Source organism: Vanessa cardui, chromosome 5, assembly GCF_905220365.1.
Source record: "Vanessa cardui chromosome 5, ilVanCard2.1, whole genome shotgun sequence".
In the NCBI taxonomy this organism is placed as follows: domain Eukaryota; kingdom Metazoa; phylum Arthropoda; class Insecta; order Lepidoptera; family Nymphalidae; genus Vanessa; species Vanessa cardui.
Window position 1 is genome coordinate 14,633,388 of NC_061127.1, and position 26,222 is coordinate 14,659,609.

At 37.7% G+C, this 26,222-nt stretch overlaps 2 protein-coding genes across 3 annotated transcripts in view; both read right to left on the bottom strand.

The window, feature by feature from the left end:
• Nucleotides 1–1,327: 1,327 nt before the first annotated feature.
• Nucleotides 1,328–2,640, bottom strand: LOC124529573 (inositol monophosphatase 1). Its single transcript, XM_047103343.1, has one exon. It carries the CDS (start codon nt 2,479–2,481, stop codon nt 1,660–1,662), a length of 822 nt encoding a protein of 273 aa, XP_046959299.1. The 5' UTR covers nt 2,482–2,640; the 3' UTR covers nt 1,328–1,659.
• Nucleotides 2,641–3,994: 1,354 nt separating this feature from the next.
• The window catches only part of LOC124529572 (myosin heavy chain, non-muscle), a 64,753-nt gene continuing 42,525 nt past the window's right edge, over nt 3,995–26,222 (bottom strand). Inside the window, exons 4-29 of one of the 2 annotated variants that reach the window (XM_047103342.1) lie at nt 24,859–24,882; nt 23,111–23,203; nt 22,306–22,735; nt 20,885–22,224; nt 20,157–20,327; nt 18,989–19,156; nt 18,285–18,431; nt 18,047–18,175; nt 17,798–17,918; nt 17,491–17,724; nt 16,973–17,143; nt 15,484–15,646; nt 15,196–15,334; nt 14,652–14,783; nt 13,942–14,107; nt 13,466–13,569; nt 13,209–13,337; nt 12,455–12,703; nt 11,283–11,453; nt 10,543–10,797; nt 9,976–10,095; nt 9,744–9,893; nt 9,231–9,413; nt 8,228–8,391; nt 7,332–7,382; nt 6,041–6,155 (exon numbers count right to left, since the gene is read on the bottom strand). In XM_047103342.1, coding sequence (XP_046959298.1) covers nt 7,355–7,382; nt 8,228–8,391; nt 9,231–9,413; nt 9,744–9,893; nt 9,976–10,095; nt 10,543–10,797; nt 11,283–11,453; nt 12,455–12,703; nt 13,209–13,337; nt 13,466–13,569; nt 13,942–14,107; nt 14,652–14,783; nt 15,196–15,334; nt 15,484–15,646; nt 16,973–17,143; nt 17,491–17,724; nt 17,798–17,918; nt 18,047–18,175; nt 18,285–18,431; nt 18,989–19,156; nt 20,157–20,327; nt 20,885–22,224; nt 22,306–22,735; nt 23,111–23,203; nt 24,859–24,882 — 5,181 coding nt within the window. In that variant the 3' untranslated portion in view covers nt 6,041–6,155; nt 7,332–7,354. Of the gene's footprint in view, nt 6,156–7,331; nt 7,383–8,227; nt 8,392–9,230; nt 9,414–9,743; nt 9,894–9,975; nt 10,096–10,542; nt 10,798–11,282; nt 11,454–12,454; nt 12,704–13,208; nt 13,338–13,465; nt 13,570–13,941; nt 14,108–14,651; nt 14,784–15,195; nt 15,335–15,483; nt 15,647–16,972; nt 17,144–17,490; nt 17,725–17,797; nt 17,919–18,046; nt 18,176–18,284; nt 18,432–18,988; nt 19,157–20,156; nt 20,328–20,884; nt 22,225–22,305; nt 22,736–23,110; nt 23,204–24,858; nt 24,883–26,222 lie in introns of both variants that reach the window. The other variant, XM_047103341.1, reaches the window with a different exon arrangement.

Here is a 26,222-nt window from a genome sequence, read left to right on the forward strand (position 1 = left end):
TCTGACAAGTAACAACTGAATACCGATTGACAATAAAAACAAAACACTATTTATAAGGATAATACCTGCTGTATAAACATGTATAATGCCACATCTTCACGCAGATATTTACATTGTATTTGTCATATTACAAATATTTTTACTACAATACAAACCATGCTCACAATTTTGTGTACAAGATAAAATTAATAATGTCATCTGACTTTAACAACATATTTGAGTTGGTAAACAAAAAGAAAAAGTGACTATTCAATGAAAAAGCTCTTCGTATATGTTTGTACTCATAATAAAAAGGATTGATGAGTACATATACAAACAATAGGGAAAAAATAATAATGAATAAACAGGAATATATGAATTTAATACTTATTTATAGTACAAATATTTATTAATAAATATTAAATACACAACTATATGTAATAGGGTGGGAGTACAGGGATAACATGAGTTTAATTAAATGTATTGATTGTAACCATTAAAATTACAGAGACTAACAGATGACTATTATAATATTATATATTGACGAGAGATTTAACTAAGACTTAATATAATAACTGACTGACTGGGAATGATTATTATAAGATTTGACTGTAAACAAGCACATAATGTATAGTATGAAAGCAATGCACTATGATTAACATACATGAAAATATAGATCTATACTCTTAATATAGGCCTTCCACGTAAAACTTAAAAACAAAAGGTACCTAAACATATAGGTACCCTGTTTTTCTGTAATATTGTAATCGTCTCAAGCACAATAAGGCAATTTGTATGCACGATCATCACAATCTTAATGAACACCGACAATGTAACGTGCAGAAGGGTACCTTCACTAATGAGTAGATCTATACTTATAGTTGTAACGCAAATCACAGCACAAAAGTTATTTTAGCAAATATTGTGTTATATATAAATTATGTCCTTGACTTTTATTTTTTTGAAAAATTAATTTAAAACCACCGACGTTAAATGTAAGTTATTCTAAATGTTAAATGGTTTTTAAATAAAACATTTGTAATTTCGTTCAACATTTAATTTTTGATACATTTTTTTCTAATTATCACAAGAAACACATCAAATTACATAATAATGATAACTTTATAAACTGTGTTTGATCTCCTAACCTTTTAAGATAAAAATAAATAATAAAGATCTTGAAAATCTATCACATTTTTATTGATTTAAGTCTTAATACACATCATAAAATAATATACTTTGTAAATATTTTTTAAACTAGGTACATTCTGCTATTCAGTACATTGGCTGTTTATATGAAAAAAAAAATACACCCTCATATAATATATGATCGAATAACATTTTATTAAATATAAATAACTGCATTAAGTAATTACTTAATATTATATGACACAAATTATACATAAAACTGCTTTAAACTAGTTTCGATTTAATTGTCATTCCATACTTTTGTATGTACATGTACATAGTCTTGATTACAAATATATACCTCACATCAATCAAATTGGAACACAAAAAATACATAAATTTTTAATATCTATAATAAGATCTGTTTGCTAATATTAAAACCAAAAAAAAAATTCCTACGACATGTAGTAATTACATAACTAACATTAAATAAATAACTATTGAATATTAAGTAACATAAAATGCATTCAGGTTTTTCTATGGCTTACAATATTAGTCTCTCTCTGGATAGTACTGGTGGAGCATAGAAGCCAATTCCTGTGCCAGTTCTTGGCTGCTCGCACAGAGCACTCTACGAGAGAGTATGTCAAGGGGTCCCCCGGCTGGGTCTATGCATACACCACCAGCCTCTCTGACTATGATATCTCCAGCTGCAATGTCCCATGCATGTATTCCAAACTCAAAATAAGCATCTGAACCTCCCAAAGCAACCATAGCCATGTTCAAGGCTGCAGAACCCACTGTCCTCGCCCCGTGAGCTTTTGTAACTATCATTTTGAAATTCTCAAAAACAATTCTTTGCTTCTCTTCATCTCGGGTCGTACCAGCCTCAAATGATATGAGAGCCTTACTTACTTCCTTCACTTGAGAAACATGAATCTGTCTGCCATTTAAATAAGCACCCTGGCCCTTATTTGCAGTGAAAAGCTGATTCACGATAGGGTTGTATATAATACCAGCAACAGCCTCCTTATTGATAACAAGCCCTACTGAAATACAACTGCTGGGATACCCATGAATGAAGTTAAGGGTCCCATCAACGGGATCTATTATCCATGTTGGCTCGTCAGTAAGTATGCATTTGACACCTTCAAATGCTGATTCCTCACCTATAAACTTGTGGTCTGGAAATTTCGCTGATAGACCGCTAATTAGGGTCTCCTCGACCTTCTTGTCTATTTCCGTGACCAGATCGATATCCGAAGACTTTAGTTTGAAGTCCTTGCAGCCGCTCGTGTAATCTGTTATAAGGTTTCCGGCACTTTTAACGAGTTCCAGAGCAAATGCAAAGTATTCGTCGATTGCGTCAGTCATTGTGAAAAGGTAATTGTAGGATAATCTAATTGGCTTAAGGAACAAATAAATAACGTTAGAACACTTATTATTTTCTAATGTATATTGCAATATAAATACAATTTTAAAACTTCATTCACGTCAAAAATCTGAGTCTAATTTGACAAATTGGCATTTGGCACTGTCTGAAATTTGACTTTTAAAAGTTGACAGTTGACACTGCAGACTCCGAAACGAGGATGACCTTTTTGTAAAATTTTTAGTTATAAAATTTTAATTTCTAAAGATATTATACTAAAATAATACAAAACTTGGATTCAACTTTGAGTGTATGCAGAATTTGAACTGAATTTCTTTTTTTGAATTTGATTCAAACATTTCATTACACACAGCAATTTAAAAAAAATATAGTGAAATTATTATTGCCAAGTTTTAAAGGTAACTTAGATTACCAACAACATTTTTAGAGCACATATAACACTGATCATTTTAATAATTTGTGATTCACATTTTTCAAATTCAGTACATAAAAAAACAACCAAACACAGCCGACTCGTATCTGATTAAATTTATACTAAAAGCGATATGCAGCTATAATTTAGCAGTATTCATTAGTATCAATTTGGCTTTAATATGTTTTTTTACAAACAGTGTTGCAACATAAAACCAGAGTTGTTGTTGGAGGCAATTTCAAGATTTAAGCCACACCAAGTAACAAGTGAATTAAAGCTTACAAAAACATTTCAGAATGACTAATGTAAAATATTCCTCATAAACTATTTTGTATCAATAAAATTTTAAATAAGTTCCAAAATAAAAAGTATCCATTACTCAAAGTTAAACTTACTTACTGTTAATTTTCATGGAAACAAAACAGCTCTTAATTCAAAACAAGACGCTTTGCAGACCCAGCTTGATTAATCAGAAAATCCAGATCATACGCGTCGGTCCTCGACGACGTTTTGTTGCATCGATGAGGCACCCTAGATCTTCCTAAGGGGAGGAGAGATAGAGTCACCGCATCGGAGCGCCGCTTATGTTTATTTTTTTGTTTTATTTAATAGGTGGCAAACGAGCAGGGGGTTCACCTAATGGCAAGTGACTTCCACCGCCCATGGACACCTGCAACACCAGGGGGCTTGCAAATGCGTTGCCGGCCTTTAAAGGAAGGAAAAAGACCTAAAGAACCATGGACAATTGATATAAGATTTTAAATTAACATGGTTATTTTTATTATTAAAGTTATTCATTTCGTTATATTTACCATGTTTTTTCTTTTTGTTCGGTGGAGCTCGATATTTCGACATTATCTAGGAATGTCTTGTAGACGAAAAACGAACAAATAAAAAACCTGGTAAATATCCGGAAATGATTAACTTTAATGACAATTGACATACAGAACCAAGACAAAAAGTTGGATAAATGTGCGAGCAAGGGTTGAAAACCATCCAAGCCTTGCGTGAATTTTACAGAGTTGAAAGCTTAGCAATTTAAATATAAAAAGTAAAAAAAGGATATTAAATAAAACACGTGATTAAAAATCATGAAAAATTGTTTAATTGGCATACCAACTGACAACTTGTTACAACCTATGGCCAATTTTACAATTATCAATATTGTTAATAATTAAATATAATATTTATGTAAAATATGTTTATGCTTCAATGGTTTACTTACATTTAAATTTTATATTATTATTCAGAAACAAACTATATAATAAAGAAAGAGGTCATTACAATAATTAAGACTCGGGATACAATTGTATAAAATGTTCAAAAGATGCAAGTTTATTTAAAGGCATATAAATTTGCGTCGGCGACGAAAAACATACGTTAGACGCGTACCACGATGAAAAACCTAAGGCCACAATTTATTACTAAGTTTTACCTAAGTCTAGTTTATAATTGAAGCGGCATTCTAGCGCATACCTTCGCAACGATAATACCAAAAGCTCGTGTAAAAAAAGAAACAATCAACCGCCAGCGCGTATGTACATTCCGCTGACGGAGCGAATCAGAGACCGACGAAGCCCGACCGTGTCGATACGAATCGACGGTTCATTCTTCATACGAGGCGAACAGGTCCCTATACAATCTAAGGATAAAATATTACCAAAAAATAAACGTTTCGTAATCCAGTAAGTACAAACATCGCCTCGGACGCAAATCGATTGTACCAACACGTCTCCGGCTAGCTATTAGCGAGAACCAGACAGCTAACCATTACTTAAACTAGTGTTAAAAAAAATTTATGGCAACTAAGCGCTCAGTGCACCACACTGATATTTATTTACACCATAACAGGGGCACTTTCGACCCGATGCGATGACGTTTTGTTTTAATCGTTGTAATAAATAGGGTTAAAAGTGCCCCGATGTGATTTTAAACGAATCGGAAAAGGTCATTTTTATAAAAAATATTGTCGCAACGGCAGTCTTTGTAATCAGTCGCGATAAATGCAGTACGAATTCCTAATTTGCCACAAAACATAATACTTTAAACTTTAGCATGTTCAATTTCATCAAAATATCACCCAATGAGTAAATTTTAACTCGTCACCCGCCCGGACTGGGTCTAGTCGAGTGGGAACTAACTCGATTGTTCAGGAATGTCTCGATATTAATACTGGCGTGGGGAATATAACCAATTAAACAGACTGAGAGGGATTAACATTTCTTTCTCTTGTATTCTGCGATGTGATGACGAAACGATAGAAATTGGAAAGGAACGACAACAGATTTTAAAATGTAAAGTTTTTAAAAGCAACGAGTCTTATAAAAAGAAGAACAAAGGTAAACAATAATTCCGTAACATCACACCACAATATATTCAATTTAAAAATGAGCACCAATCCGCAATCAGTTATAAACGTACAGTTTCATTTCGGTGCAATTCATTCTAAAACAGTAAAAATTCGTTATATTATATACTGTTGTTAAATATAACCTTATCATGTATATACAATCGTTATTGCGATCGTTGTCTTATATAAAAAAAAATGTATAATCTACTTTGAAACAAAATACAAAGTATATTCAAAATTTACTCGACTTACAAAATGCTTTCGATAAAAACTTTTAGCATAACGCAATTGCAATCGTAGATACAGAATTAGGCTCCCGACTTTACTTAAAATTAAACCACGGTAATGTAAAACATTTATACAACGCTGTAGGCATGCAAAACAATATAATAATAATAATAATATAATTAAGATTTACGTTTCAAGCGATCGTCGACTACAACATTGTACATACAAATTAACGACTCGAGCACACGATTCGATATTTAAAGTTATTTCGCGTTTAACAAAAAAAAAAAAAAAATAGACACAGATAATTAATTTGAAAATTGTACTTTCGTCAATCGGAGACATGATAAAAAAAAAATCCAAAACTGACAAGCTCATAATCGAACCTTCGCTTACTCTTACAATTTCATAATGGCTATCGGATAAACATTTATCAATCGAGCAATCGATTTTACAATTACAAAAGGGTAGGGGTGCATAATTTTCAAAATAACGATAGATAGAATCGTGGTCCGGGCGGCGGTCACTCGAGCGAGTTGGCGGCGTCCGTGCCGTCGTCGAACGACTCGTCGCCCGACGCGGCGCCCGCGCCCGGCGCCAGCGACGAGCGCTTGACGCGACACGACGACGACGCGCCCGACAGACCCATCGGCCCGCCCTGCCGTCTGCGACGCACACACACACACACACGTTACGTCACACATCGTACCAAACGTAAACAATAAACGCTCAATCAATCAATCAATCGAAACCCTTTAAAAACATCATCAACGGTACAGTACGACACAACTTAGATGTAGCATTGGCAAATTCACTAAAACAAATCACTGCCGATTTACACAACCAATAGAAATAGCTCCCTATCGCGCCATTCGACGCTATTCGTCGCTATAGATTCTCGCATCAGTTCAACCAGAAAAAGCAAGTGAATGTAAATCGACGTGTCAAATTGACGAATACATTAGGTCTTATGATATTACAAGTTACAATTGATAATATGGGATTGCGTACTTAATGGTGTGATCTGTTCGAATTTTGCAGATGCTACATCTAAGCTGTGTCGTACTATAACCACGTTTTGTTTACGTTTTGTACCATTTTTAAAAAAAAAGCAATTACACATTGAATTTGATGATATGATGAAGATTTTTGTACTTGAAATCTTCTATAAGATATTTATTATTAAGAATGTGTGTAATGATTATGAAGTATAGTTATGTTTGTTAATCAAAATACATCCTATATTAATAAATTTAATAGTATATTTAAAAGAGCTGTTAAAAAGTTCAAGAGAATAATATGTTGTTATTATTCTTGAAACAGTTGGCAATTTCTGTGTTTGAAACTTTTGCAATTATTTACATAATTACAGACACTTTATCACCAACAGGTGATAACGAAACAAAAGTTGCCAATATTCCTTTACTAGAACCTTCCCCCCCATTTTTAGAATGGAAACAGAGATAAAAAAAGAAATCCCAATGAATAGAAAGACAACACAAAAAGCTGATGATTAGGACACACAATAGTTGATAAGTCATAGAAAACTTAATTCGTTATTAATTAACAATAGAAATCTCTATTAAAAAGATGACAAAGCTCCAAAGGCATCAGACAAATTAAAGCTACATCCTCAGCACGCTACCAAATAGCACTTAATGAATTTAATAATTTCAAAATAGGAATAACAATACAATTTTTGAATATTTTTTTTTTAAATTAACACACTAAACAGACATAAAAAATTAATTTAATTAAATATTGTATGCATAAATTGTTTCTATCATGTGATAATTTTGGCTAATGGTAGCGTATTTCCAAAGCAATCCCTAATTCGTTACCTCTCTTAGCTTCTGTGGACAGCTTATTCACTATCATCACTTAAGGTGGGCCTAGACAATCACAAGCACCAATCATCATCAAGTTTCAGACACACTCCGAATGAAGAATCATTCAAGAATCATAAAGAAGAATCAGACAAACCAGAGAAGAATACATTGTGCGTTGAAAGAAACATTGAATGTTGGATTCAGGACAGTTAATGTTCCTAGAACATATATGCACCATCTGGTGTATATTATATATAGTGTATACTGTATAGTATAGGTAGTATTCAGTAAGTGGGGCATGGTGACATATGTATCAAAAAAAAAAAAATTTAAAAAAAAGTATAGTGTAGTGTATAGTGTTTATTAATGTATTATCAAATATTGCAACAAGGATGGAATGAAATTACTTGTACTACTTACAAATAAAGGCTATCTATACATATAATAACATTGGAGGGTCTTTTAAATAAAACTAGTTATAACGGATTTTAATCGCGTATTTATATTACGCGATTAAAATCCGTTATAACTAGTTTTATTTAAATGTGTAATAATCGCGAAAATTTAAGACAACATTATTGGAGGGTCTGTTTGTAATATTAAAATAGACCTTTTTTTCAATGCATATGTATGTACATATACACGGTATATATACCGAAATAGCATTTTTTACAATTTTTGTCTGTCTTTCTGTCCATTTGTTCCAGCTAATCCATGAAACGGCTGAACCGATATTGACGGGACTTTCACAAGTCGATATGCGATATAATAAGGAGTAACTTAAGCTACAACCATAATTTTTTTGTCAAATTCAAACGCGTTCAAGGTCACAGCTAGTTACAAATAGGAAATTTTAATAATAATGAATGTGCAGCTTGTGTGACGGGGTGTATCTGGCGAAGGCTTACCTGAGCTTGTTGCGCAGGTTGGAGCACTCCCGGGCGAGGGTCTCGTGGGTCTCGAGCAGGTCTTCCAGCTCGCGCTGTGCCTTGCGCTTGCCGACCTTCTCACGCTGAACTTCCTCTTCCGCTTCGTCCACTGAACGCTTCAGGGCTTTCACGCGTGCGTTCATCTACAAGAAGACACACACATTCATCTACCAGAAGACACACACATGGTGATATATTTGGAAAAAGACACCATTAAATTTTTACGAGTATCGAAACACACGGGCATCTACAAGTGAGACAAACACACACAAGGTGTTATATTTGAAATAAGACACCATTAAATCTTTACGAGTATCGAAGCATAAGGAATAAGTCACAGATGGCAGTATTTCTCCTCGAAAGTTACAAAGACATATTTGAAATAAGACACCATTCATCTTTACAAGTATCGAAGCATGAGGGATAATTCACACATGGCAGTATTTCCCCTCGAAAGTTACAAAGTATGGTATTGAAAGGCATTATAATTATATCAATTGCCAATATAATAAACATGGAACCTATTGTTATGACATTTATAACTAAAAAAGGTCACTAAGAAATTTTTAGTTCCAGCCATAATATCGCATTAACATAGTTGTGTGACGGTACTTAAAATTGTCCACAAATTGTTATGCTAACAAACAATAATTTATGTTGTCTCATATTCAAAGAAACTTGTCTTTAATGGGCAATCTGGAGAAGTAAATCATGCATCTTAACCGATGATTGCGGGTTCAAACCCAGGCAAGCATCGCTGATTCATGTGCTTAATTTGTCTTTATAATTCATCTCAGCGGTGAAGGAAAACATCGTGATGAAACCTGCATGTGACAAATTTCATAGAAATTCATACATGTGTATTCCACCAACCCGCATTGGAACAGCGTGGTTGAATATGTTCCAAACCTTCTCCTCAAAGGGAGAGGAGGCCTTTAGCCCAGCAGTGGGAATTTACAGGCTAGTTACAAGGGGGTGGTACCTTTTCGATCTGCTCCTTGTACTGGTCGGCGTGCCTGCGCTCCTCGTCCAGCTGCAGCGCGAGTTCCTTCATCTTCTTGTCGAGTTTGCGCGACGCCTTCTGCTGAGCGAGACGCTCGCGAGATTCCGCCTCCAGTTGCTCCTCAAGGTTCGACACCTTCAGCTCCAATGACGTGATCACGCCCTAAACACACACACACACGTGGAAATATTGCAGCAAAAACCAATTTTTTCTTGAACTGACGTTTGAGTTCTATGTCAAATTTTGAATTTATTCTTTTTTTTTTTTTGACGACCTCCGTGGTCGAGTGGTGTGTACACCGGTTGTCATGGGTACGCCACTCTGAGGTCCCGGGTTCGATTCCCGGCCGAGTCGATGTAGATTAACATTAGTTTTCTATGTTGTTTTGGGTCTGTGTGTTTATGGTACCGTCGTTACTTCTGATTTCCATAACACAAGTGCTTCAGCTACTTACATGTGATGTTGTCTCATATTTATTTATAATGTATGAACCTTGGTCTTGGCGCGTCCAGCGGTCTCCAGTTCTGCGAGCTTGGCCTTCAGCTCCTTGTTCTGCCGTTCGAGCACCAACTTTCCGCTTTCTAACTTCTGCGTCGCTGCCTTCTCCGTGCCCAGCTCCATCGTGAGCTGGTCTATTTGGTTCTGAGGGAACAATTTATCATTTAATACAATGCAACCAATTGGTTGTAATTCAATTCGATTATACATTTCTTAATACACATACCTGTGACTTTCTAAGCCTGTCGTTAAGTATCTCGTTGTTGGACTGCTCCTCGTCCAGGTCCTCCTCGAGTGCCGCTATCCTCGCCTCCAGCCGCTTCTTCTCATCCACTAATAATGTGACCTGTAAGTAACAACAACATGACGTAACATTTGTTCTTCCAATAATAATTGTCGGCGAGTCGGCGATGTGTCAAATTTTTAACTTTGCCGTTTAGTAAATTCAAATCGTTTGTTAAAAATACATTGGTAGAAAAAGCATACTATTCGATACAAGATTTTGTAGATGATAAAAAAGCGTGGAGTTAATACCTGTTGACTGCCAAGCAGGATACATTAATCAATTAAATAATTGTATTTAATAATTGTATTTAAATAATTGTATTTAATTAACATGACGTTGTATTTTTTAAATGTTAAAAAAGAGTAACTACTGAGTTTCTTGCCGGTTCTTCTCGGTAGAATCTACTTTCCGAACCGGTGGTAGCTTCACTTAATTGTAAAATGACGATTCAAAGTGCTTATAAAAGCCTACTTGAATAAAGTTGATTTTGATTATGTCGGCGAGTACCTTGGCGCCGGTGGCGGTGAGCTCGTCGTCGCGGTCGTCGCGCTCGGCCTCCGCGTGGCGGCGCGCGCGCTCGGCGGCGGCCAGCTCCTCGGCGTGCTGCAGCGCCTCGGCCTCCAGCGCCTTGACGCGGCGCTCGGCCTCGCGCGCCAGCGCCGACGCCTCCTCGCGCCCCGCGCGCGCCTCCTCCGCCTCGCGCGCCGCCTCCTTCAGCTGCACCGTCAGCTTCTTCGTCTGCTTCACGGCGTCCTCCTTGACCTGTGTGCCACGACTAGCTTTAAGTATTGATACCTCCTTAATGATTTCAAGTCCGTTCGATCTTTTAAAAAGCGATCATCATGAATTACTGATGATATTACTTTCCGAACCGGTGGTTGCTTCACATAATTGTAAAATGACGATCCAAAAGTTCTTGTAAAAGCCTACTTGAATAAAGTTTAATGTTGGCGGACGAGCATATGGGCCACCTGATGGTAAGTGGTCACCATCGCCCATAGACATTGACGCTGTAAGAAATATTAACTATTCCTTAAATCGTCAATGCGCCACCAACCTTGGAAACTAAGATGTTATGTGCCTGTAGTTACACTGGCTCACTCACCCTTCAGACCGGAACACAACAGTACCGAGTACTGTTATTTGGCGGTAGAATAACTGATGAGTGGGTGGTACCTACCCAGACGGGCTCGCACAAAGCCCTACCACCAAGTAAGTGATTTGATTCAATGCAATGGTGCGGTCACCTTGTTGGCGAGGTGCAGCGCCTGCTCTGCGTCTTTAAGGTCGGACTCCAGCTTCTTGCGCGTGGCGGCGGCCGCGGCGCGCTGCTTTCGCTCCTCTTCAAGCTCGGCCTCCAACTCCCGCAGCTGCTTCACGATACCGCGACGCTTTTCCTCGCCTGCCTCCTCCTTTGCCTGTATAAACACACACACACACACACTCACACAGTTTTATATTGTCATTGTATTAAATAGTTATTGTGTAAAATATTTAAAAGACTAGCGCTAATTTATTTAAAGAAATTATTAAAGTATATACAAAAAAGGGAATCAGGTACATCCCTGTCGACTTTCATAAACACACACGCACTCACTTTTATATTGTCATTGTATAATAATATTTAAAAAAAATATATTAAAGTGTATACAAAAAAGGGAATCAGGTACATCCCTGTCGACTTTCATTTATTCTATTTAAAATATTTAAAAGACTAGCGGTCGCCCGCGGCTTCGCCCGCGTAGTTCATAATCAGTCTTTTAATATCCCTACTGCTCAGGCACGGTCACATTTGAAGAATTACTGCAACCGGCGCTTGGATCTATTGTGATAAACCTCAAATTCGTGATCACAACACCTCAGCCAGACCAACATCAGCCACGAATCTGTTGAGGTTCTTAGGGTCGGAGGTCATTATGCCCTCTAAGGACATTATAGTTTAGGCATCATACGCAAAAAATCAACTTATTTGGTAGATTTTTTCCTTTCTTGTCCAAAAACCCAAAATATCTTACGGAACCCTATTTTTTTTTCAAAATAATTAGCCTATGTTATGCGGGATTAATTTAGCTTTCGAATGGTGAAAGAATTTTTAAAAACGATCCAGTAGTTTTTGAGCCTATTCATTACAACCAAACAAACAAAGTTTTCCTCTTTATAATATTAGTGTAGATTTCGTAACGATTGTCCTTGGGACGTAAATTATGTTCGCACAAATTGAATTTGAATTAAATTTGACAAAAAAAAAAAAAAAATAACAGAAAAAAAAGACCCGCTGAGTTTCTTTCGCCGGTTCTTCTCAGGTCAGGGTGTTCCTTTTTCCGAACCGGTGGTAGTGTTTATTTGACAATCAATAAGTGAGTGTAATGCTTTTATATTGAATAAAGGAATTTGAGTTTGAGTTTGAGTTTGCACAGACCTGGAGATCTCGTTCGAATTGCGCGCGCATGGCCTGCATGTTGACCTCGAGACGCAGCTTGGCGTCCTCTGTAAGCTGCAAGTCATCCTCGATTTCCTCGTTCTGCGCCTTTAGCTCGGCGAGCTGCGACTCCAGCGCGCGCTTAGCCTTCTCCAGCTCGTGGACGTTCTTGTCCGCCGTGCCCTGCGTGTTGGCGAGCTCGTCCAACTCGGACTGCAGCAGCCGCTTCGATCGCTCCAACTCCTCGATCTGAAACGTAGCAAGTTCAAGTGTAAGTAAACAAATTTTAAATTACATAGATATTGCAGCTAGTCGTCTAAAATACAGATTATAAATAAATATGAGACAACATCACATATATTACTCTGATCCCAATGTAAGTAGCTGAAGCACTTGTGTTATGGAAATCAGAAGTAACGACGGTACCACAAACACCCAGACCCAAGACAACATAGAAAACTAATGGTAATCTATATCGACTCGGCCGGGAATCGAACCCGGGACCCCAGAGTGGCGTACCCATGAAAACCGGTGTACACACCACTCGACCATGGAGGTCGTCATTATACTAAAGAAGTAAGTAATTATGAATTCTTTGCTTAGCATTAAACTTACATTCTTTTCATTCCCAAAGTTAAACATGGAATCGATTTAAAATTAATTTGCAACTTAACCCCACGAATCTCAAAATCTCACACGAATACACGAAATGAGAGACCTCCCCCCCCCCCCCCAAATGAACAAGCCCCGGTACCTTCTCGGCGGCCACGTCCAAATCGCGGGTGAGAGACAGCACGCGCGTCTCCTTGTCGCGCGCCTCGCGCTCGGCGGCGTCGCGCTCGGCCGCGTAGCGCTCCGCCACAGCGCGCTCCTCCGACACCACCTGCGCACAAACTCGTTACACTCCGCCTCTTATCCCCACCCCACCCCACTCCACGTGTCGCCTCGCTCGTTACACTCCGCCTCTTATCCCCACCCCACTCCACTAGCGACTCCGGTCGGAGCACGAACCTTGTCGAAGTTCTTCTGCTTCTTCTCCAGCTCGAGAACCTTGGCGCGCTGCGCGCTCAGCTCTATGTTGGTGTCCTCCAACTCCTCTTGGATTTTCTTTTTGCCTGTTTAATCAAATTTTATGTAATAATTGAAAAATCATCAATCGTTTAAGCGACAAGTAACAGCTTCAATCTATTGAACTAATAATTAAGGTAATAATAAATTAATTTAATCTTGAAAACAGCAATTAAGATTTCAGAAAAATACTTGTATATATCTTGTATATAGTGATTTTGACATATATAAACATATACTAAAATTGCAAGCTGCAGAACTAATGACCCAATTCTAAAAATGTTTTCACTGGTAAAAAAGCTACATTTTCTCCACTATTGGCAATAAATTATATCAATATCAAATTGCACTCATTCGAAGCTGGGCCGGGTCACTGGTATGTTTATAAAATGATATAAATGAACTAGTACTGTACGCACTCTTATCCAGCTTGTCATTGGCTTGTTTCAGCTCGTCGAGCTGGCAGTGCAGCGCCTCAATGTCCTTGCTGAGCTTCTTGCGCTGCTCCTCAAGCACGGCAGCTGCTTCCGCTTCCTCCTCTGCCTTCTTCTTGGCGTCCGTTAGTTGTTGTGTTAGCACTGACACCTGGATAAGAATTTATATTTTATTATTTTCCTTTTGTAAAAAAAATTATGATGGCGACTATTACATTAAAAAAAAAAGTAAACAATAGGTTATTTGACTGGTTTTTAAAATCCATTTTATATTATTTAGTAGAGGTTAAGGAACCCATTAATCATCTAGTACATATTTATCGAAATATATCATTTTAAAAATTCCACATTTAAATAACGCGCGAAAACGCTACTTCGACAATATGGCGCTGCAATGGAGTCGGTGACGTCACTTTGCTGTATTTTAATCTGTGGTACATATAGTAGAAAAGCAAGGTTAACAAGAAAGTGACTTAATCATAAGCCCGGCCAATCAGGAGCGTTTTGTGTCACGTGACAAACGTTTGAAAAAAATCCATTTTTATTTATTGATTTTTGAATAAATTAAGTATTATTTTCAACTTTCGTTAGTAAATAGCCATTATTAAACTCATAATATACACTGATTACAATAAAACACAATTTATTTTTCGCATTGCCATATAGCCTATTGATATTCTGTCCATCCAACTTGCCTGCTTGTCGAGGTTCTTTCTGGCCTGCTCTTCCTCGTCGAGCTGGTCACGGGCTTGCTCTAATTCCTGCTCCACGTTGCGCAAGCGCGTTTGCAGCGACAGCTTCTGCTTTGTTTCCTCTTCCAGCAACGCCTTTAGTGATAAATAAAAAAATAATCGATTACTATAAATACGTCTTTATTTCAACGGTCAATTTTCTTTATATAAATATCAAAGCTTTGCATTGTAATATTTTATGGTATTTTAAAAAGATGAATTATTTAAAATATTTTACTAGTACAAAAGTCAAGTAATAAATACTCTTAATGTTGTCTTAAATTTTCGCGATTATTACACATTTAAATAAAACTAGTTATAAAGGATTTTAGACATCAAGGTAGACACCCGTCTACCCGTGACTACGAACGCTGTATAGTGCTCGAAACGTCGGGATGTCCAAAATAATTAATATACGCGATTAAAATCCGTTATAACTAGTTTTATTTAAATAAATACTCTTAGCAATATATGTACTGTCTACATTTTTTAATAATACTGTACACACCTGCACTTCCGCGTGCTGCGACCCAGCCGTCGCCGCTTGTTTAACAGCAGCGGACGCCTTGAGCTCAGCCTGCTCCAGCTGTTGCAGCGCTTGCTCGGCCTCGCTCTGAAGGCGGATGCACTTGTCCGCCAACTCCGACCTAAGCAAGACATACACAGGTGTAACGACAGTGTTCATGCGGCGCGGGGTGCGTGGGGGGGGGGCGACCTAAGCAAGATACACAGGTGTAACGACAGTATTCCGGCGGCCCGGGTGTGTGTGGGGGGGGTATGGGGGGGGGGGGCGTACCGGGCGCGCTCGACGTCCTGCAGCTTGGCGGCGACGTCCTGCAGCTGCGCCTCGGTCTGCTTGCGGCGCCGCTCGCCCTCGGCGCGCGCGGCGCTGGCGCTCTTCAGCTCGGTCGCCAGGTCCGCGTTCTCAGCCTCCAGCGACTGCTTCGCCTTCTCCAGGACTGGAATGGTGACAAAGCACATTGGGAACGGTTTCAAAAACAACAACAACCTCCTCTCCCATTAAGGAGAAGATTTGGAACATATTCCACAGCGCTGTTCCAATGCGGATTGGTGGAATACACTTGAGGCAGAATTTCGATGAAATTAGACAGGTTTAAGTTTCCTCACGATGTTTTCCTTCACCGCCGAGAAAGAGATGAATTATAAACACAAGTTAAGTACATGAATATTCAGTGAAGCTTGCTGGGAGGTTTGAACCCGCAATCATTGGTTAAGATGCACGCGTTCTAACCTCTGAGCCATATATGCTTACGAGTATACGACGGTTTCTACATGTATTTTACTAGAGGATGTCTCGCGATGACGAGACGGGCCAAACGTTTTTTATCTTAATTAAAAAAAATGAGATAATTTTGGATAATATCAAAATACTTCCATTCAAATATAAAAATTAGACAAGCTTAATAATCATCCTCATAATCAATCATTGTATCATTATATATATATAAAAAAAAAAAATGATTCCGCTGAGTTTTTTTCGCCGGTTCTTCTCAGGTCTGAGGTGTTAGATTCCGAACCGGTGGTAGATTTTTGACTATCAATAAGAAAGTGAAATCACTTCTATTTTGAATAAAGACTTTTGACTTTGACTTTGACTCCTAGGCTCGTGTGGTGGCAGTGGTAACTAACACTTGTTATGCCAGGTCAAGTCCTGTTTGCGTTCGGGCGAGGCTCCCTTGCACATGTGCTGCCAGTAGTCCCGCGTCGAATGGAACAAACTTCCTTCCTCGTATGAATTTTCCACATCGAAATTATCATCTTTCGACAAACCGAATTTCACGTTCTTTTGCCTCCGTTCGTTTAAAGTTGCCATTGTTACATAATATAATTTAATTTATATAAATACATTAAAAATTTCCAGTAAAGACAATGCACAAAAGTTTCGTTTTGCTTGTGACAATTGACGTTTATTGTCAACAAATATTTAAAATTGAAATTTTTAAATTTGGAATTATTTGTACTTGGCATTTATTACAAAGAACCTATTTAATCTATACCAATAGTAAGTGATCCGAGGAGTTCTGTCTGTATTTAATTGCAAAAATCTTATTGAATATTTGTATCAAATTATATATATTCAATTGGTGAATTAAATTAGGCCGTAATAAAATTAGGCCGTAGGCGTGTATAACAAAGATTTAAATGACAAACTTATTGATAACAATATATAAAGAATAACAGAATATTAGGAAAATCTTAATATATATACAGTGTTATTTGAAATGAAAATAATTCAATTTTGTAAACGTAATATGTTAACTGACCAGCCTTGGCTTTCTTGATCTGGTCATGCTGCTCGTTGAGCAGCTGCAGCTCCTGCGAGTGCTTGTGCCGGTGCTCGGCGAGCGCCGCCTCGTGCGCCGCCGCCTCCTCCTCGAGGCTGCGCTTGAGCACGGCCACCTCTTGCTCGCGCTTCGACCGGAGCTCCTGTTGAGCTGAAATACGAAAATACGTCATTTAAGTCGACTGTATCATCATGTGGGGACAGATATGACGATTTGACGATATATGTATTTTGATAATTTAAAATTATTTTAATAATATAACATAAATTTTTTTTTTAAAACAACAACAACCAAGACAGTAAAAATCAGCAGTTAGGTTAGCAATCTTTGGAAGCACACTTCGCAAGTAGAGGGGCCTACTTCAAAAGAACAAAAAACGTTTGTTTGTGGACATTCAACAACAACCAAAACAGTACAAATCAGCAATTAGGTAAGCAATCTGTTGAACCACACGTCGCAAGTAGGCTACTTAATAAGTGTAAGAGCGTCGCGCTCACCGGCCGTGGTGTCGAGCGAATCGAGCAGCTCGCTCTTGAGCGCCTCGAGCTCCTCGTTGAGGTCGCGGCGCAGCTTCTCGGCCTTGGTGCGCGCGGCGCGCTCCGCCTCGAGGTCCTCGTGCGCCTCGGCCAGCGCCGCCTCGGCCTCGCGCGCCGCCTTGTGCGCCGCCGCGCGCGCCGCGCCCTCCTCGTCCGCGCGCGCACACGCAGACAGCAGCTCCTCCTCGCGCTTGCCTGCAACCCCCGTCAGTTAGTCTCTCGCCCCGCCCACTCTCAGCCCCGCCCACTCTAAGCCCCGCCCACTCACTCAGCACGATCTGCAGCTCCTCGACCTGCGCCTTCTTCTCGGACAGCTGCTCCTTGACGTCCTGCAGCTCCGTCTCCAGCTTCCTCTTCGCCCGGTCCACCTCTTGACGTAGTTGATGGTCCTTAACGATAAAACAGGATATTTATTTAATTTGTCGATTTATTATTAAAAACTGAACATATTTGTTCGCTTCTTATCACCAGTTTCGAGAATACTAGCTGAGCGATAAGAAGATAGATTTTTATATACCTTAAGTAATTTCTCCTCGAGTTCGGCAATAGCGGACTCCTGCTTGGCCTTCAATTTGCTGAGATGTTTGGCTTTCTCCTCCTCCTCGGCTAGGGCTTGTGACAAGTCGTTTGCTCTTTCTTCTAAAACCTACGTTTATAAAAAAAAATATTAAAATAAATTCTAAATTGATTTTAAAAGGTATTATGAAGTTTAATTACTGTGATCGAAATAATCTGTGAATTACTGTGAAGTTTACCTTTTTCTCTTTAACCAACTTCTGGTTGGTGTCCTCGCTGAGAGCGAGTTCCTCCTCCAGCTTCTTAAGCTTGCCGTCGCACTGCACGCGTTCCAGCTGCAGCTTTTGACGAGCTGCCTCCTCTTCCTCTAGCTGTTCCTCCAGATCCTATAAAAAAATATTCACAGATGAGTACATAGCAAGTCAACAAGTAAATGGATCAACTTAAGTGGCACCTATTTAGTTCAAGACACAATGCTTTAAACATTGAACGGATTTTAATAAGATTTTCACTAATAAACAGAGAGATTCACGAAGAAGGTTTAGGTATATAATTTATTAAGGTTTTTGAGTAAATAACTTGAAATAGAAACGAAAAAAAAGCAACAAAAAACTATATAAATAAAAGGTAAAAAAAAACTTGTTTAAAGCCGGGGCTGTGTGAGCCGCTAGGAAAATAGAAAGAACAGTCGTCATATGAAACGTCTTTTAAATAAAACTAATTATAACGGATGAATCGCGTATATTAATTATTTTTAAACATCCCGACGATGACATGATGACATTTGTCATCTTAGTCTACCCGTGACCACGAACACTGCAAAGTGCTCGAAACGTCGGGATGTTTAAAAATAATTAATATACGCGATTCATCCGTTATAATTAGTTTTATTTAAATGTGTAATAATCGCGAAAATTTAAGACAACATCATATGATACGTCACCTGTATGTTGAGCTGCAGGCGCTTCTTCTCCTGCTGCAGCGAGTTGCAGCGCTCCTCCTCCTCCTCGATGCGGCCCTCCAGGTCGTGCAGCAGCTCCTCCAGCTCCTGCTTGCGCGCCGCCGCCCGAGCCCGGCTCTCCTCGGCCTCCGCGCACAGCTCCAGCTCCGCCTGGGTACCACGCACACATATTTACATGGTAAAGTAAAGTAAAGTAACAGCCTGTACATTTCCCACTGCTGAGATAAGGCCTCCTCTTCCATTAAGGATAGGGTTTGGAACATATCCCACCACGCTCCAATGCCGGTTGGTGGAATACACATGTGGCAGAATTTCTATGAAATTTGTCACATGCAGGTTTCCTCACGATGTTTTCCTTCACCGCTGAGTACGAGATGAATTATAAAGACAAATTAAGCACGTGAATCGGCGGTGCTTGCCTGGGTTTGAACCCGCAATCATCGGTTAAGATGCACGCGTTCTAACCACTGGGCCATCTCGACTCTTTACTTACATGGAGATTACGCTAATCACTGTATCGAACATCCTGTTCCACTGATAAATATATATGTATGTATATAATACAGAGCATTATTCTCGATATGTTTTAAGTAGGAATCGTCACCAAATTCATATATAATATATTTTTTAATTTGAGATTTTTTTTTAAACCAAATTCATATTGACTTTGGTTTAATTGTTTTTGAGTTTTTTTATTTCATTGCAGTGAGTAAACAGTTTACTATAATAACTTAATGAGTCATATATTGACATTTTATTTTATTGCCTTTGACAGATTCTATATTCAATGCCTGTATGATTACATCTTAGTTTTCACAAAAAAATCTATGTCTTTTGTAATATGAAGGATTTCTGTCTATTTTTTTATCTACTTTCAGAGTAACTTCAGGTAATTGTTTTAGAGTTTTTCATTTTATTACAGTAAGAAAGAGCTTTACGATTGTTAGTTATTGAGACTTATATTGGCATTTAATTTCTATTACCTTTTAACAGATTCTATATATTCTGCCCAATATGTTAACCAGAATCAATAGTCGTACAAAATACTATTTCTTTTGTAATTTTAAGTTCGAATACTGACATTTATAGTTGTTGTTTACAGTATAATATATTAATTATACATTTATAACAAATGTTAGTGTAATTTAACCTGTAGCTGTTCAGCGAGTTGTGTCTTTTCGGCGCTGGCCTGTTGGTACTTGGCCTCGTAGTCCTGGCACCTCTTCATCTGCGATTCCAGGCGCTCGCGGATCTGTCTCAGCTCATCTTCCTTCTGAGTCAACTTCTCTTCTTGCTTCGTCACTTCTAACAGAGGTTTCACCTGAAATTACGATAACACAACATTTAAATATATAATTATTATAGAATAAATATTTTCTAAATCGAGTTATCCATGACATAACACTAATGGCATGCATCTTCAAAACAAAGATACGTACATTATAAGGCAGGCTATCTACACAATAATCTATTGAATGGGTACACCTTCATATCGTATTTGCATTACAATAGTTGTATTCTACAATAATGAGCTGGAATGTTTTCAAAACACGAGTTAAGCGGTTACAGAACGAAAGCGCTTAAGTAATACGGTATTATGTAAGTGATATATTCATGGACATTCACTTTATAACTATAATTAAGTTAATATCATTATTGTATTTATTATTAAAAATATATATATAAAACTTAAATATAGCACACAAGGAGGGGCATTAAAAAATGTAGCCCTTGTCCTTCCACAGTGCTTTAATATTGAGATAGCCATTTTAAAATTCACCTAAATCGATTCAGCCATTTAAGCGTGAATAGGTAATGGGCAGAGTTAGTTAGTTTCAAATTAACAATACTTGTATAATCTAATGTAGACGAACTCACCTTAATATACAATCGCCACCATTGCCAGTTCCTCAGCTTGAGGTACGCAGCGCAGTTCCTCTGGATGATTCGAATGGCATTCAGCTGTTGCAACCTCTTCTGGTAATTCCTCCTCGCGAGGTATCCGCGACAGAAGGCTTGGAAGTTCACGATCAAGTCCGTTATCTTGTAGTCTCTCTCCTCTTCCAGGTGCGCCAACACTCCCGCCCTGAAGAAGATCTTCGACTGCCCGACGCGGTACAAATTGTGGTCGAGTTCCAGAGCCTCGATCATTTGCTCGCAAGCCTTCTTACCGTCCATGAAACCTTTCGGTATGATGTTCGGTGTAAGCAACTCGTAGCGCTGTCTGAACTCTTGGAAGGGAATCCTGTTCGGGAAGCCCTGACGACAGATCCTTATACCCTCGAGTACACCATTGCATCGGAGCTGGTCCAATACCAAGGGTGCCTCGATTTTGCCGGCCTTCTTCTCGTGATTAGGAATGATACATCTGACGAAGTTCGGATTGGTGTTTCTCAACGTCGCCATCAGTTTCGTCAGCTGCTCTTTGTACAGCTGGGAAACTGTTCTGAACATTCCCTTTCTGGTTCTCGCTCCGAACTGCGTGTCCGTCAAGGCTTGCTGCGCCATGCCGACGATCTCAGCGTCTTTCCAAATGTGACACACGAAGGGATCCTGGGAGGACTGAAGACAAGACACGACGTTCTCATTCAGAGGGTCCATGTTCTTCATCAGCCATTGTGCAGCTGAGTAATCGACTTTACCAGCGTAGTGGATGATAGCGAAATCGGCGATACCACGGAAATCGGTCTTCATAAACTTGGGATGAACCGAGTGCGACGAGACGAGTTTCTCGACGAACGTTTTGTCCGTGGCCTTGGGGAACCAGCACTCCTCGTCCAGCAAGGCCATGATGCCCATCGGTTTGTCGATGAGATCAATGGTCGGCTGCAAGTCGAGGCCGAAGTCGATAAACTTCCACTCGATACCTTCCCTCTGGTATTCCTCCTGTTCCAGAATGAACATCGTGTGGTTGAAGAGCTGCTGCAACTTCTCGTTCGTGTAATTGATGCAGAGCTGCTCGAAGGAATTCAGGTCGAATATTTCGAAACCAGCCATGTCGAGGATTCCAATGAACGACGCTCCCTGTCTTTTCGTTCTGTCCAGGGATCTGTTGATTCTGTTCACTAGCCATCTGAAGAGGCGTTCGTAGCAGGCCTTACCGATCGCCTCTACTGAGAACTCGACCTGCTCCTTAGTTTGTGCCTTCGTTACGAAGTCGCGACCGACCTTTATTCTCGGTTTAAGGAACGCTTTCGTCATTTCTGTTACAGAAAGACCTGAAAAATACAAAATAAATTATTAATTTCATTCTCATGAACGATAATTTTTAAAATTCCTATATAAAAAGGTTTCCTTACCAAGCAAATGAGCAATTTTCTGCGCAACTGTATTGTCGGGCAACGTGGCCTGGTCTGAATTCCTCTCCTGCTTGAACTGCATGGAACCGAAGAGGAGCACAGCAGAGACTATTCTGAATATAGAGTTGAAGTCTTCGTTGTTCATGCCCATGATGTTCATCGATTTGATCGTCGCCTGGAACTCCGCCGCGTCGTCGATACCTGGTACGGGTAGCGCTGCATTTGAAAGGAAGGGGTAGCTTTTAGGGTCCTCTAGTATGTACTCCGCTTTCTGCTGCGCCGTGGCTCCCGATAGGAGTTGGTAGAAGATGTGGAATGTCCTCTCATCCTTCGCTTGTCTGATCGCTCTTGATTTCTCCAATAAGTACGTTTCGATGTTCGCACCCGCAATGAAACCAGATGCGTCGAAGTTTATTCTTATGAATTTACCCTAAAAAATGAAAACATAGAATTAACATACTGTATTTATTTTATTTTTTTTTGTTATAGGTTGACGGACGAGCATATGGGCCACCTGATGGTAAGTGGTCACCATCACCCATAGACAATGACGCTGTAAGAAATATTAACTATTCCTTACATCGTCAATGTGCCACCAACCTTGGGAACTAAGATGTTATGTCCCTTGTGCCTGTAGTTACACTGGCTCACTCACCCTTCAAACCGAAAAACAACAATACTGAGTACTGTTATTTGGCGGAAGAATAACTGATAAGTGGGTGGTATCCAGACGGGCTAGCACAAAGCCCTACCACCAAGTAAATTTAATATACAAGATATACATATATATTACAAAAAAACTTACGAATCGTGACGAATTGTCGTTTTTGACTGTCTTCGCGTTACCGAACGCTTCAAGAATTGGATTCGCTTGCAGTAATTGTTGTTCCAACTCGCCCTGTTAACATTAAGACATTAAAAACATATTCAGTAAACAAAGACTATGATTTTTTTGCGAACATATTCATATATATAAAACGAAGGTTAGGGTAATGAAATAATAGCATCGCGTAGAGTACGACACAACTTAGATGTACCATCGGCAAATTCAATAAAAACGATTACTGCCGATTTATATAACCTATAGAAATAGCTCCCTATCGCGCCATTCGACGCGATTCGTCGCTATAGATTCTCGCGTCAGTTCAACCCGAGAAAGCAAGTGCATGTAAATCGACTTATCAAATTGACGAATATATTAGGTCATATGATTTTACAATTTACGTTTGTGTAAAGATCAAATTCACATAAGAAATAAATATTGATAATTTGGTATAGCGTACTTAATTCGGATCTGATCGGTTTTACGAATTTTGCCGATGCTACATCTAAGTTGTTTCGTACTATACATGAGTGATTATGGCTTATGATTTAGGCATTATCAAAGCTTTACCTCGAACGTTGGTCCATTGCTCTGTTAACATTGGTTGCAGCGTGTAATGAATCAAATGGCTTAATTATTCAATGATTTATACTCAAAGCTATATATAACTTAATAAATATATACATAAATATTGCATAGATTATATCAGAGAGCTGTCATTTCGAACTAAAGTTTAAAACATGTACACATTTATTAGTAGATACACGATGTATATCTAAATGAAAATTGATTTATATTCGATACAAAATATACTATATTGAAGTAAGATTAATAAGTTAATAAGTTAAGCACAAACACTTTCGAATCGTATCATTATATTCGGAATGTGTATTCTATCGAGAATTACTAAAAAGAAACTCAATAGAGAATCATTTTCACCAATTTAATGATACATATAAATACTAACCTTTATATTATACATATTAAAAGATGACTAAACTCGTTATATTTAGTCTTTACGTTATAAATATTACGTTCAGATATATAAACAATGTATGTTATCAACTACAATAGACCAACACCCTTTTTACTTTTAACTTCAAGCACAGTATATACATACATAATAGAGTCATCTAATATCATAATACATTACCACCAAGCTCGTTTGAAAAGCATAAAGAAAAGAAATAAATATATAAGGGGTAAAGTGTGCAATAAATAATATAATATACAAAACTAATTATCGTTGCTGAAATCTTTAAACTAATTTAACAGGACTATTAATTGTATCTATCTCATTCTTACTTCTGAAATTGAAAAGGATAGCAAGTCTTTTATTAAGAACTAACCAATAGTAAGACCTAGGTTTCTTGAATGAAATTTAAAACACGAATTAAGCACAGTTCAATTATACATGCTCGAAGTTGCAATCTTCGATTAAGGTCCTATGCATGAATATTTTAGCCCTGTCAAATTATCTTAGTTTCCTGACTATACAACACAACCAGCATCAATATCTTATACTAAGATAGAGCATTAAATCTACTTATTATCAATACAAAGTTAAAACCAACTGTAGTTCTGTTGAAATTTAAAAAAATAATAAAAAGAACTGTTTTAAATTTAGAATGAGGATATTCTAAATTTAAACAATTTTAGTTAGTTGTGTGATATTATATTATGTAATATATAAAACATATTGATATCTGGTATACAAATCTTTTACTTACTATTATTAACTGCGGCGTCGGTCCCTGTTGATGTCCATTCCCGGATCACGAGGAAGATAGAAAATAGAGAAAATATATTACAAAACAGTGCAATTGAAGTGAAATCAGTGATATTAAAATATTCTAACGACAAAGTATGGTACACTTCGCGTTTATAATCGACTATTTAAATTGTTTAAATTATTGTTGAAATTATATTTATGACAGAAATGTACTTTTCAACCTTAGATATTTTTCTCCCGTTCAAATAAAAACCTCAACTAATTTACTTTACATAAAAGAACAAGACTATATTATGTATTAACATTACACGAACCTTTAGGAGTATATATAAAAAAGTAATTTTGTAAAAATGTCATGAAATATTTTTTCAAGTTGTATTCCAATGAAAACTTTTGTTTATGGCTATATTTGATATCAACGTCTTAAACAACGAGGTAATCGACTAACATCTTATAAACAATTTTAAAATAAATAGTTATCGCGCACTATTAGCTACCAACAAAAATATATAAATACAGATTAATCAATTATTAACCATTTAATAAAATAAACAAAAAAAGAATAAACCAAAAATATTCTCTGTTTAAATGCCAATCAAATATCTTTCACAGTACGGTTCTAATCAGTAAATTAAGTTTGCGATTTATTTATTGAAACTGCACACGATTATAATAACCAAATCCATTACCGTTTCATGCAAATGTACAATTTCTTACATCCTCCACATATTACGTGTGAAAGAGAGAAGAGATTATGCACAAAAATATTGAATAAAGCTAACGTGTACTTACAGTCCAACTGTGATATATTATAAGTAAGTTTATTTGTTTTTCATAATTACTTGATAGAACAGTTCATAGAAATAATCAATAAAAAAGTAATCAGCTATCAAAGTAAAATTGTTTTGAAATAGAAATGTCGATTATGAAAAATATTTTATGCATGTAATACTTTAATTATACGACTTCGATATTGTCAAAATTTAGTAAAAACTCTTTCCATTGGAATCTGAACTGAATGAACTCCACTGAACTAGCAAACAATGAAAGGGGAGTCGGGGGATTTTCAGCTGCAATGATTCTACGATGTTCGGATTCGTTTGCTTTTATGGACTACGTACAATGACGAATACAATACAAGGATACATAAATGCTTCCTCGAATCTTTTCATACACTACATTTCATAGCTAGGCTATATGCCTATTACCTATACTGTAATTCAACTATCTTTAAGAAGGTTTCTTTAACCAATGTCATGTAAATATATTGTAGCTGTAAATAGCTCACTAGCAGAATTACTCGATATATTACTTGAAATTCATTACTTTTATTGTTGAGTTGATATAGTAATGATATATGAA